This window comes from Schistocerca nitens, chromosome 7 (assembly GCF_023898315.1).
Source record: "Schistocerca nitens isolate TAMUIC-IGC-003100 chromosome 7, iqSchNite1.1, whole genome shotgun sequence".
NCBI classification, from domain to species: domain Eukaryota; kingdom Metazoa; phylum Arthropoda; class Insecta; order Orthoptera; family Acrididae; genus Schistocerca; species Schistocerca nitens.
In genome coordinates this window covers 611,537,029-611,551,667 of record NC_064620.1, presented here as the reverse complement: position 1 = coordinate 611,551,667, position 14,639 = coordinate 611,537,029, and the positions used below count along the sequence as shown (strand labels likewise).

Below are 14,639 nucleotides of genomic sequence, written 5' to 3'. Positions count from 1 at the left end.
CAAACAAGACCAAGAAACTTGATTCCAAAACTCCACTACGCACAAACAAAATGGCAAGTCTATAACTAAACCAATTTATCAATCACGTCTGATAGTCACAGAATTAGACAATGATCAGAACCACGCTCTGCTACCAGCTGGAACAGTGGTATGATCATTTAATATTAAAAGACTATGACCAAGGTGTGGACGGGGCCAAGGAATTGACATATCAGACGTGATTTAACACATAAATAATTTATTCATAACATACAATACATAACACCAACTACCTAAATCCTGCTTCGATGCTTACAATTGCCCAAAATGGGAGGGCCACCACTTTCGAATTGGAAAGGCTTTAATTTAAGAAACTAAAACGCCTATTATAATTTTTAAAATTAATAATAACGCAACACATTAGTAAGCACTAAGTGAACGCACTCTTAGATCTTTAATTGTTAATCACAAAGTGTGGGTTTACCACATTTAAATTCTCATTGCAATATAAAACATAAATACATGAATTCACAACACAGCATGGCTTCAAAATTTCTATCTGGACAACCTATGGTCCTAAAACTTTCGTATTACATTCCAGCCAATCACATTAATAACTTATAAGCACGGTTGGTAAAATACAAACATTTGCACTATAATCAATTTTAATAATCCACAATCACTCAAAAACAACATCAGAAGTTCGATATGGAGCATGTAAGCCTGTTTATACAATCTTTCAGACCAAAATAGGCACGAGGGAGCCCATTACAGAAGTGCGCTAGTTGCTTTTAGGATAGATGCTCCCATTAGCTGAAACACTGAGCAGATATTTACTTAAGCGACAGGTAAGATAGTTAATGCAAATAGAAGGTATTTTCCTTCCTCCCTTTTAACAAGGGGGTTTTAGTAAGGTGGAAATTACACTTTGAGGAGACGCGACAGCAATCTAGCGGGCACGCCTTCACGAGGACGCCATGCTACTACACACGTACTAAACTAGCCACGTATCCGCTTTTCAAGCCAAACATTAACAACACAGTTCCATATTCCTGACACCCAAATAGTCGGGATCAAAACAACACCAAAAATCCCAAGAGCGCAAGATCCAACATAGCTTCAGAACAGATCTTACTTCATGCGGTTGCCTTCAGAAATACAGGTTTCGAAATGAAAACAAGAACGTGTAACAACATTCCCTAATCAGCACAATGTTCTTCTTTAGGTCCCGGTAGCGCTAGACAACGCTGACATGCCAATGTTAACAAACCTCTAAGGCAACACCCTCCAACTGACAAGCCGAAACCAATGTGACCCCTTATCAGCTCCGTGACAGGACTCGAACCCCCAACTACTGTCAGTGCGACTCATTTAGAATAAAAACAGCGCAAATAGTATGGCGGACACATATACCCAGGGATTAACAGAACACTAGACTGTACTAGAATTCACCTTAATAATGCAGCACTAGATCTTGGGAGACAAGGAACTAACTCTCCACCCGAAATTCTGCAACCACAGGGCGGGAGGATGAACTACCAAAACATAGAAGTGCAAACGTACACAAATAACTACCAAAATACATCACTACACCGGTTAGCAATGATGCGTGGAGGAATCTGCACTGTCAGAATTGCACCAGTGAACAGAACAGAGGATTGCCACAGCGGTGGCCACAAGGCGGGAAAGACGACTGGATGAACTCAATCCCAAAGTATGATCAACTTGAAACATTCACACTTAACTTCTTTTCTCCTTTCCCTCGGCGCACTTCGTCGTTTGTCCAGGACTGCTGTGTACAATTCTGACCCGTCCCCATTCGTCCCGGCAGACGCTGATCCAGCCGAACTGCTTCCGGACTCAAACCCTTGCCGAACGGCGGCTCCACCACCCCATGATGGTTACTGTTTGTTTGCCTTCATCGACACAGGTGAAGATTAGACTGCCATCCGCCTGCCGCGGACAACCAGTGAAGAGCGGACAGAGGGGCCCAACCAGGCCGGAGTTCCTCCACGGGTAGAAGTGCGGGTTCCATAACAGCACCCATACGCAGAAGGCAGGATGTCGACGTCACCAGAGCAGACACGAAGGCCACTGCGCGACAACCTCCTCCAGCGTGACCGCACTTGCCTATAAATAGTACAGGCCAAAGAGCCGGCTGGTGTGGCTGAGCGGTTCTAGGCACTACAGTCTGGAACTGCGCGACCACTATGGTCGTTAATTGTGTTTAAGTAGTTCTAAGTTCTAGGGGACTGATGACTGCAGATGTTAAGTCCCATAGTGCTCAGAGCCAAACAGTCTGCTGCAGTAAACACGTGAGTCGGTCGTGTTCCCAACCTACGGTTTCTAAGTACACCAAAGACAGATCTCGCAATCGTTAGTGGGTACACTACGGGCAGGAGTTCAAACGAAAGAGCTTCATAAAAGACCAACCCTGAACAACCGCAGAAATACAAAATAGAAGTGAAGCAATAAAAGACAGCAACGAGATGCTAGAGCCCGATCGCGCCCAAACACTGTTGATTACCAAAAATATTGGCTCCACACGACGCTCAGGAAATGAGCCATGGAAAGATGGAAGTACACATGGCTCAGTACTCTTGTCAAAAATTGTGAAGAGTGGTGTCACTGGAAAACTCATGCAGTTGCTTGAAACATATTTAAAAGGCAGGCAACAGTGCACAGAAACCTTATATTACAACAGAGAAATACTAGAGCGTAAAAAGTCAAATATAAGAAAAATACATTTTGGGGTTCCCCAGGGCTCCATTTAGGACCAGTCCTATTCATATGTTACGTAAACGATTTCACAAGTTCTCTAGACAGTAAGCAATTGGTCACTATGCATGCTGTTGATACATCTGGTGTCTGTTGTGCAGATAGTGAGACCGGCCTAGTCGAAGAAATTTATACCTTTATTGAAAAGGCAAGAGCACACTTCGAAAAAGACAACTTGAAAGTAAACATGGAGAAAACAAATATCATTCATTTAAAACCCAGTGGCATAAAGAGGCACAACATTGAGACTAAGGCAACTCTGTCAAATAGCTGTTCAGATTGTAAATTCTGGGGACTACACATAGATGACAGACTCTCATGGAAGCAGCAAGTTGACCATGTCTGCAAAAAAATAACATCCAGTCTATATGTACTAAGAAGATTATCACCATATCTCAATTCAGAAACTCTTAGGACTGTATATTATGGGTTAGTGTACCCTTTCTTGTCATATGGGATAGTACTGTGGGGCAGCACATGCCAAACAAATATGAAATGAGTCTTCATACTGCAAAAGAGAGCCTTAAGGATTGTAGCAAAAGTAAAACAAAGAACCTCTTGTAAAACACTGTTCACTAGACACAATATTCCTATAGTTTATGCCATGTATATACTAGAAACCATAATGCTAGTGAAAGAAGACACTACGATCACAAAAAGAAATATGGACATCCACCACTATGAAACGAGGCATAAAAAAGATTTTCATATGGTTACCAGATGATTAACTCTAACAGCAAAAAGTCCTTATATTCACGGAGCTGTCTTCCACAATTCATTACCAGATGAAATCAAAACATTGACGGGCCATACTTTTAAAAAGTGCGTGAAGCAGTGGCTTATTAAAAAATGTCCCTATAATTTGGACCTAAATGAATTATGATGTAATAAGAAAGCAGATGTAATAAGAAAAAATGTAAAAAGAAAATTCTAATTGAAAAAAATTAATTTTTATTTTTTATATACTTTATATACACTCCTGGAAATTGAAATAAGAACACCGTGAATTCATTGTCCCAGGAAGGGGAAACTTTATTGACACATTCCTGGGGTCAGATACATCACATGATCACACTGACAGAACCACAGGCACATAGACACAGGCAACAGAGCATCCACAATGTCGGCACTAGTACAGTGTATATCCACCTTTCGCAGCAATGCAGGCTGCTATTCTCCCATGGAGACGATCGTAGAGATGCTGGATGTAGTCCTGTGGAACGGCTTGCCATGCCATTTCCACCTGGCGCCTCAGTTGGACCAGCGTTCGTGCTGGACGTGCAGACCGCGTGAGACGACGCTTCATCCAGTCCCAAACATGCTCAATGGGGGACAGATCCGGAGATCTTGCTGGCCAGGGTAGTTGACTTACACCTTCTAGAGCACGTTGGGTGGCACGGGATACATGCGGACGTGCATTGTCCTGTTGGAACAGCAAGTTCCCTTGCCGGTCTAGGAATGGTAGAACGATGGGTTCAATGACGGTTTGGATGTACCGTGCACTATTCAGTGTCCCCTCGACGATCACCAGTGGTGTACGGCCAGTGTAGGAGATCGCTCCCCACACCATGATGCCGGGTGTTGGCCCTGTGTGCCTCGGTTGTATGCAGTCCTGATTGTGGCGCTCACCTGCACGGCGCCAAACACGCATACGACCATCATTGGCACCAAGGCAGAAGCGACTCTCATCGCTGAAGACGACACGTCTCCATTCGTCCCTCCATTCACGCCTGTCGCGACACCACTGGAGGCGGGCTGCACGATGTTGGGGCGTGAGCGGAAGACGGCCTAACGGTGTGCGGGACCGTAGCCCAGCTTCATGGAGACGGTTGCGAATGGTCCTCGCCGATACCCCAGGAGCAACAGTGTCCCTAATTTGCTGGGAAGTGGCGGTGCGGTCCCCTACGGCACTGCATAGGATCCTACGGTCTTGGCGTGCATCCGTGCGTCGCTGCGGTCCGATCCCAGGTCGACGGGCACGTGCACCTTCCGCCGACCACTGGCGACAACATCGATGTACTGTGGAGACCTCACGCCCCACGTGTTGAGCAATTCGGCGGTACGTCCACCCGGCCTCCCGCATGCCCACTATACGCCCTCGCTCAAAGTCCATCAACTGCACATACGGTTCACGTCCACGCTGTCGCGGCATGCTACCAGTGTTAAAGACTGCGATGGAGCTCCGTATGCCACGGCAAACTGGCTGACACTGATGGCGGCGGTGCACAAATGCTGCGCAGCTAGCGCCATTCGACGGCCAACACCGCGGTTCCTGGTGTGTCCGCTGTGCCGTGCGTGTGATCATTGCTTGTACAGCCCTCTCGCAGTGTCCGGAGCAAGTATGGTGGGTCTGACACACCGGTGTCAATGTGTTCTTTTTTCCATTTCCAGGAGTGTACATTTATGATGTAATAAGAAATTAATTTTTTTATATATACTTTGTATACATTTATAATCTAATAAGAAATAATGTAGAATGAAAACTCTAATTGTAAAAAATTTCACTTTTATTCTTTATGTACTTTGTTAAAAAAGGCACATGCATGTAAAACTTACGTGTTAATGAGCAAATTACATAAATAAATGTCAAGCAGGACACTACTAATGCTTTATCCGAACAATACGACCGAGCAAGTTGGCACTGTGGTTAGCATAGTTAGCATATTGGACTCACATTCGGAGGACGATGGTTCAAATCTTGAGTCCAGCCATCCTGATTTAGGTTTTCTGTGATTTCCCTGAATTGCTTAAGGCAAATGCCAAGATGGTTCCTTTGAAAGGGCATGGGTGATATCCTTCCTCAGTCTTTCCTAATCTGAGCTTGTGCTCTGTCCCTAATGACCTCGTTGTTGACGTGACTTTAAACACTAATCTCCTCCTGCTCTGAACACTACGATTTTTTTTTCTACTCATCTGCATCAACTTACATTTTTCTACATGTAGAGCTAGCTGCCATTCATCACACCAACTAGAAATTGTGCGCCCTGGTGGTCCCGGTCGCCTACGGTGGACTGGATGGCCGAGCGATGATCTCTCCAGTTGTCAGGATGCTAGGAGATGGCTGTAGAAGCGCCAGAAATGCCAAAGAAACATTATTAGTTCATAACAACTTTATTCCTGCCGAGTACAATGTGGCTTGGTGATATCAACGACCTTCCCAGAGTCCTCGCTGACTCGTAGCGATGACACCAGATCCGGGCCGCGCAGTCTTGCTAGTGCAGTGCCGCGTGCTGTGGCGTAGCGGAGGAATGCCCTTACTTCGGCCGCACGTGGCTGGCGGCGCCCGGCTGGGCGGCGGCTCGGGTGCGGACAGCAAGCTGCTGCGCATAGGTGGCTCCGGGTTGGAGTCCCGGTGCTGTCGGCACGAGAAGCGTTCTCGTAGTGCGCAGTGTACTCTATCCCACCCCGTCTTCTTCCTTGCTCCTCCTGGTGGCTCGTCCATGGTGGACGGGCGGAACGGGCTGCAATCCCCCAGCGTCGTCGGCTCACCTGGTTGTGACGGCGGACGCACAGGGCCTAGGTCCCACACGATCTCGACAACGGCTCACTGATGTGGTCAGCATTGGCGGCGACCGAGTCTGCTGTGATGTCTGCTAATTCTGGGTTGATGATAGACAGCGGCAACATAGAGGACCAGAGCTGGTACTGTCCCCTCACGTCTGCTGCTGGATGGGCCGCCCTTACTGCAACATCTCCTTAATAAAGATTAACATGTCGATCACTGAGCTGAGCGCTATGCAGCGACCCAGTACACATCTAACTGCAAGTCTAACTGTGAGTGCGAGTGCCTTGTTGCTATCAAAGCTGGCGTATTTAAAGGAAGCATGAGCGACGTCCTGACGTCATGCTCGTTTGTAATGACCGCATTCGTTCCACTTATACTGCTGATTCATCTATCGTACTTGCCCCTTAGGTGTTCTTGTGACAGAGTTACGTGTTGTTGACAGACTTACGCGAAGTTGTGAAATGCAGTACAGCTGACGCTATACCTCTGTCTTGCACTCTACGAAAGTCTCCGTCTAACACAAACCCGCGTGTTAAGCTGTTCTCTCTCGCCTGTTGTGCGTAACCAGGCCATTGCCCCTGTGTGATGACACATTCCATACATGTGCAATCCTCTTACCTACTGCCTCTGGCAATCAGCATAGGCAACGAAACTTTGACAATATTCCACGTTTCCAACTCTTTACTATTCTGTGACACTACATATTGTATTCTCTTACAGTACCTTCCCTTACACCACAGCTGCAGACAACTGCAGGTTGCTGCCCACCCTGTCTGCCAGACCATTTGTGTGTATAGAAAATAACTGCAGTCCTATCACACTTTGACAGGGAACTGCTGATGATACCCTTGCCTCTGATAAACACTTGCCATTGAGGACACCATACTGGGTTGTATTACTTTAGAAGTCTGGAAGCCACTCGCATATCTGGAAAACTATTCCATATGCCCTTACCTTTGTTAACAGTCTGCAGTGGGGCACAGTGTCAGATGCTTCCTGGAAATCTAGAAATATTGAATTTGCCTAATGCCCTTTTTCCAGTTTCGTGGGATTTTGCACTAGGCAGGAGATTTGGAATAAATGCTAGCTAAGTAAGAGACCAGTGCCAAAGAGCACTCTTTGTAAAACTGAATTACGATTCCATCTGGTCCTGTTGTTTTCAAATCTTTCAATTGTTTCTCTACGATAGGGATGCTTATTAATCTGTTGTCCATGTGGGAGTCTGATTGTCAAATAACGGTATACATGAATGATCTCATTTTGCTATCTTCAGCTGCCACACAAGACTGGTCAACGAGTGACTGGGTGGAAGCCTTAGACATACTTTCCGATTTTACAAAGGACCAGTTCCTGGCCAGAGCTTTTGTTAAGATATGACAGTGGTCACACATAGATCTTTTATCAGATGTATAAATCTGTACTAACCATTGCCTGTTGTCATTTGTAAAGTGTAGAGGACGAATTGCCACAATTCTATAATTTAATTTTGAACAAAAAAACTTATAACACATTTTTATTTTCAGATTCTAAAGGAAGTCCGAGTGCGCAAAGGCCAGGGTATAGCTGGCTGGGTTGCAAAAACAGGAGAAGTTATTAATGTCAGAGATGCTTACAGCCATCCATTATTTTATAGGGGAATTGATGAAGCTACAGGATATAGAACAAGGTGACTTTTTCAAATGCTATGTAATTCTGTTATCTCATTAGCCTGCATTTTTTCCACTACTCAATTATTTTTAGCACAAAGTGGATTAGAAGGAATGGTATAATGACAATTTTATTGGAATAGATAAATGTTTAATGTGATAAAATGGAAAATTACTGTGATCTCTATTCACAATGAAGATTTTTTGATCTTGCTATTTCTAGAAAAATTCATTTCCTTTCAGATCAAATTCACCCAGTTTTTCTCCAAGTCTGGAAATAATTACCTAAATTTTTAACTTCCTCACTTCTTGGATGTTACTTTTCAGAGTTATCTCGCAACATGAAGACCAGAAGTATTCGAAAGTATTCACTTTCTGACATTTGTCGTATTTCCAAAAGCAAATTTTGTTCTTGTGAAATTATGGATGCCCTTGCCAGACAAAACCTTTCATACTGAATCCCTCAACAGCATTCTCACTAATGTGTGCATATCCAACAACTAGACTGGTAATCCTGTACAGAAACAGATACATGAGGAGTATTTCCTTCTAATGCAGTACTCAATAAGAGCACAATTTGCTCCTCCACAACCATAGTATTCCATTGTACACAAAATCTTTGTAACACTTGACAAGTTGTTTGAGATCCACTTGTTTTTCTCCTGACTATTGTGCAAAACTTATTTCAGTGTCCTCCTAACAACAGTTAATCCTTTGCCGCCATAGCAAGATTTATGCTGCCAAATTTAACTCCACTTTTCAAAGCTTCTGAACAGTCTATTATCTCAAACTCCACCACACATAAGATATTTAAATGAAATTTCACACAAGAGAATGAACACTGGAAAGTTCTCTTTCTTTTATCTACTCGTCTTTTTCATTGTTCTTCATCTTCTACCCTGGCTATTTCTCTGATGACTTTCCAGTCCTTTCCACACCATGTAGTACTTTTCTTTGCACACATATCTTTTCTCCTTGTACCTCATTCTTGTCATCCTTCATCAGACAACTCTTCTTCCTTTACAATGTAAGTTTGTGTGTACATGATTATAGAAACTACAAAAGCTTCTTATTTCACAAACAGTTTTGACACTTTTTTGTGCAGTGAAATTATAATTAAAGAAAGTGATTTTTGTGAAGTCACTAACCACCTTCTCAAAATCATGATGGTGTAGCAGATGGAGAGCTATCTAACCATTGAATGAAGAACTTACAAATTCTAATCTAGAGACTAAGACAAAGAAAGATTATGGTAGATAAAAAATGGTTGTAGGTCCTTCTTGTCATCCAGGAATTCTTCTGTAAAACATGGTATATTTTCCAGTCTCCAATGGCACAAATGTGTCAAAACTTATTTGGGCAATAAGATTATTCTATTCTCATTGACAGCAGAGCCCAGTCCCCATAATTTACTTTGCAAACACTGCCGATGTTGGGGCATAAAGTCAAAAAGAAGGTGACAGTGACTTTTTTCTTTCTTATGATCACTGCCACTTCATTTTGTTCAATCCACTGTATTTTGTCAGAACTTGTATACTACTCTTTTTTGTTTCTCTTTTTAAATGTGGTAGCATTTGCCTTTTACACAAAACTTTATACCTCTGCAAGTATTATTTCAGTCATAATAATTTTTCACCGAATACCCCTGCTTCTGTTGAGAACTCAGTTTTAATGTTCTGTAGTGTCCATAGGCCTCACCTTTGGATTATTTGTTTGCTTGTTATTTCTCTTTTTATTTGTTAAAAGCATTATAATTTCTGTTTTGCTCTTACTGAGTAATATATACCATTGTTTCAGTGCTCTTTTGTCATAATTATTGACTAGGCAACAAGTCGCTCCCCCTCTCCCAAGCACCCGTTCCTTTCATTGCAGTTTGTTTCCGTCCAGAAGGTGTAGGTTTTTAAGAGATCTGTTCTCCTCCCACTGACATGTGAGATTTCCTGTACCAAGCGTATCTCACCTCCTATTGAAAGTGAATTAATAATTCAGTGTCAGAACCATTTCTGAGTGTTCAGAATACTGACTCACAGTGTCATGCCATATTCTCAAAAGTGTTCACTCCAGTCTGTTGTAATCTATTGTTCTTCAGCATCTGTAACTGTCTACATCACAATATGTGAAATGGGGCCTCTCATAACAAACAGTTTCAGTTGTGTTAAATACTGAACTACTTTTCTTGCAATAACATAACAGTGTTCTAGTTGCATTGTTCACCGTTTAAAGTTTCAACCATCACTAACAGATTCCATTTATGCTTCTCAAACTACTACCACATTCAACAAGTCTCCCTCATTGTCTCGTCTGTTTACAATATCCACTCATTTTTGTGGCATTCGTACTAACTGTAAGTTTACTCTCTTCAAGGCCACGGCCACTTTAAATAGTATTTAAGAATTACTTTTTCCATTTGGTGGTAATCTTTACTTAGTTTCATGTAATCGTTTCTCTACATCTTTCATTGATTACTCACATTAAATCAGATGTTTGTCATAGACTATATTTTGTTCACTTGTATCTTCATTTTATACTTTATTGAGTTCAAGGTACAGAAATTATGCTCAACACTGTATACATTAATTAACTACATTGATTTTCTGCCTTGGATGGGTATTCACATATCCTACATTTTAATTTAACACTCACCAATTCGGACAATAAATAGTAATTACAAATTAACAACAGAACTGTCTATATCTGTTTCTGTGCACTTTCCTCTCACCAATAATACTTCTGATGCAGTACAATATACTAAAAATGATGTGACCAACCATTGATGGTTAAATATTATTAGTTGTTAAAGAGCAAATGGAGAAAGTGATAAAATATAGGATTAAGAGGAAATGAATTGAATTTTGAAGATGTGATGGTTTTCAGTTGGAGGGAAACAAGAGTAAACAATTATAACAAATAGGAATTATTTGATGCTGTAATGAAAAACATGGATGATGTATAAACAGTGTTATTGGTGAAGACCACCACTTGCCATATAGAGGAAATGTTGAGCAGTGGATAGACCGAGAAACAAGGAGCAGCTGAGCTTGTTGCAGAATGTACTGGTTGTCACAACAGGGACAAATTTAATGTGAATTTCATGATCCATTCCATAGTTACGTTTATAACTGTGTGTATCCCCTTCCACAGTGTTTTATTGGTAGTCTGTGTAATACTCCTTCTCGTACCCCTGTCATCTTCAGCATTCTTCTACAGCACCACATTTGAAAATTGTCTCTTCTTTTGTATACTACTTATTGGCTCTGTTTCAGTTTTGCAAGGCTACATTTCATACAAATACTTTAAAACTGATTCCTAAGACAAGAATTTATATTAGTTGTTAACATAGTTCTCTTCTCCAGAAACTCCTTTCTTCCTATAGTCAGTCTGGATTTTATATCCCCTGTACTTTGGTCATTGTCAGGTATTCTCTGCTCAAATACCAAAACTCATCAACCTCTTTTAGTGACTCATTTTCTTATCAGATTCTCTCAACATCACCTGATTTAATTCAGTTAAACTCTATTATTCTTATTGTATTTTCCTTGATTTTTATTTTATGACCACTTTTCAAACCACTATCCTCTGTTAAACTGCTCGTTGAATTCCTTTGACATCTACAACAGTATTACAATGTCGCTGGCAAACCTTAAAGCTTTTATTTCTTTTTGCTGAACTTTTATTCCCTTTATGAATGCTTATGGCTGTGAATCATCTACATTATATCTGTTCCCTGTCCCATTCTATTGGCAGATAGCATGCCAGAGTTTTAAGATGGCCTGAGGATGGTACTGTGTACTGAAACGGGTAACCAGTAGACAAAATAAATAAACTGCATCTATAGACTAAAGCAAACTTTTTTCTGTTTTTAGTAGTATGCTCATTACACGAGATGTATGTTGGAGCAAGTGGTACGTTTTTTGACTCATTTGGGAATGTGACTCTCAGAATTTTGTGAGAAAGGCTGTCTGCAAAGTACAATGTCTTTTTTTGTAACATTTCCCATTGCAATTTCTCGACACTCTGTGACTGACACACACACACACACACACACACACACACACACACACACACATGCATACACACAGATATATACACACTTGACATAGAATTAATTCCTATCCACCAGCCTACAATGCACAGCATGTTTTCAGTGACATGAAACTTTTGTTGGCGTGTTCCCATATTAAAAATTCTCTTTTCATTTCTTGATTCCATATATTTTCCTCTGTTGAACACCTTTATTTATTGTGGCACAACAAAACCATATACAGTGCATACAGAAATTATGGTATATGCTACAAAAGTTTTCATGTTTTTTGTTGAATACATTGATAAATGATATCACCAATAAACATTGATATTGTGAGTTGTATGCTTGAATGAGTGTGCTGGGTGAAATGGCAAGAGTCATGTAGCAGAGATAGCAAGTGTATCTCAATTAATATCATGTCCAATGGGTACTACCTCCTCTGCAGGAAGTACAGGATCTATCGCTGAGTATCCACTTGACTATGAGTGATGTGTCAGTGTTAGATCTAGGAACCATGTACAGCGTAGGCAAGGACTGAGGAGAACTCAGGATATTGCACACATCCCCCTAACCAACAAGTTTGGCATGCCGTCTTCATCTCTGCTGAAATTGAAAACTCATCACCCTTATCAACAGGTTTGGCATGCAATCTTCCACTGGAAGTGAGCCAGTGAGACACATTTCACCTGCTGGGAAACCTGCTATGTCCCATGTCAAGGGGAGGCAAACACAAAAGGATAGAGGTCTGCTAATCATCGGCAGCTCAAATTTATGACAAGTAATGGTGCCCTGTAGGGAAATTGCAGCAAGATTCATATTGAAGAGGCTATTCCAGCAGCTGTTGAGGCAACTAGGTGCAATCAACTGCAGATTGTGGCACACATTGGAACAAATGATGCCTGCTATCTGGGGTCCGAAGGCACACATGGATCATTCCAGCAACTGACAGTGTGTTGAGGAGACCACCTTTACTCAATGAGTGTCAATGAAGCCTTGTCCCCAGAACTGGTTGGGGTCATCTGGGTCTGAGATGAGGAGAAGGCTTACATCAGATGTTTAGAAGATTCTGCGATAAGCCAGACCCTGACTTCTTGGACTTGCACCATAGGACTGAAAATTGTAGGCTCCTCTTAAATGGGTAAGGGGTACGACACGTCAGATGCTGCTACTCAGGTGCCTGGCTGTCTGTGGGATGTGCGCAAGGTTATCTTAGCTTCGATAACTCTCTATCCATTTCAGAAAATGGTGAATGTAGGAGACCCTGAAGTGTACAGTGAAATTCAAAGAAATGGCCCCACCAACAAAACAGTTGAAATTACAGTGATTAACTACCAGCATTCACAACAAAGTCCCAGAATTTGAAGCAATCCTAAAAATAGTGATGTTCATAAATAATAATAGGAATAGAAAACTCAGTACTGACAGCAGGGAGATTCTAGGGTAAATCAAAGTGTATATCACAAGAATAGGCTAATAGGAAATGGAGATGGTGTATTTATCACAGTAGACAAGAAATTGACATCCACTGAGATACAAATTGAAACTACATGTGAAACTGATTGGACAAGATTCATTATCAAGGTTGAACATAAATTGGATCTTTCTTTTAACCACCAAACCCACCTCCAGGTGTAAACAAAAACTTAAGAGAATACCTAAATTTGCTAGTATGTTATGTATCAGCGCAGGAGACTTAAATCATTTTGCAAAGCATTACTAAAGACTTTCTCTGAAAACTACCTAGAACAGATAGATCGGGAGCACACTCATAATGAGAATACGTTAAACCTGATGACAATAAATACTTCACTCCTTTGAGAATGTCCATATTGAAACTGGTATCAGTGACCATGAGGCAGTTGTGGCAGCAATGATTGCTACAGTACAAAGTGCAGCTGAAACAAGCAGGAAGATTTACATGTTTAGCAAGTTTGATAAAAAGGCTGTAGTGTCACATCTGAGAGCAGAACTCAGAAAATTTAGCTCTGGGGAGGAGCACGTACAAGACCTAAGGCTCAACTTTAAAGGAGTAGTTCACCATGCACTGAATCAAGTACCTACCAGAATTTTGTCAAAGAAGTGGCCCATTTGTTAAAGAGGATCTTTAAGAGGCTCATGCTTTTTGTTCATTCTGAAAACATATTTATTTACTTTTTAATTTTAAAAACATAGTTATCTCTTGAGAGGCCATCATGCAAAAAATATTTGATCTATAAAATTAAGCAAAATATAAAATAGTTGAGAAGTACTCGAATGCACAGTTATTTCATTATTTGGCAATATCAGTTCACACTCCACTGCAGATTGAAAATCTCATTCTGAATATGATAACTCCACTTTATTGCTAACAAATTAAATTCTAATATAATGTATTGCCTATTTGCTAACAAAACACTGCTCAGTCTTCTAATATGATGTTCACTGTTGCTGAGCAGAAGACTCTTAACATTGGATTAAATAAGTTATGAAGTTAAATTGGTTAAAATCTCTTTTGACAACAGCTGTCTTTCTCGTACTACAGTCTTGTATTTAAATTTACATCTTATCTGAAACCAAGTGAGAACTTCTTCAGGACATCAAAGCATCTCAAGTTATTCAATTCAACCTCAAATTTTATTAAAATGTAGTCCATTTAATTAAAATTCTTTAATTTCCATAAGTGATCAAAAACATTTTTTAAATTGAAATGTAAAATTAAAAACACCTC

At 41.1% G+C, this 14,639-nt stretch overlaps 1 protein-coding gene across 1 annotated transcript in view; it reads left to right on the top strand.

Moving 5' to 3' along the window:
* Nucleotides 1–14,639, top strand: part of LOC126195171 (cGMP-dependent 3',5'-cyclic phosphodiesterase-like) — a 333,488-nt gene that overhangs the window by 113,130 nt on the left and 205,719 nt on the right. The window contains exon 6 of the mRNA XM_049933683.1: nt 7,786–7,928. Coding sequence (XP_049789640.1) covers nt 7,786–7,928 — 143 coding nt within the window. The remainder of the gene's footprint in view (nt 1–7,785; nt 7,929–14,639) is intronic.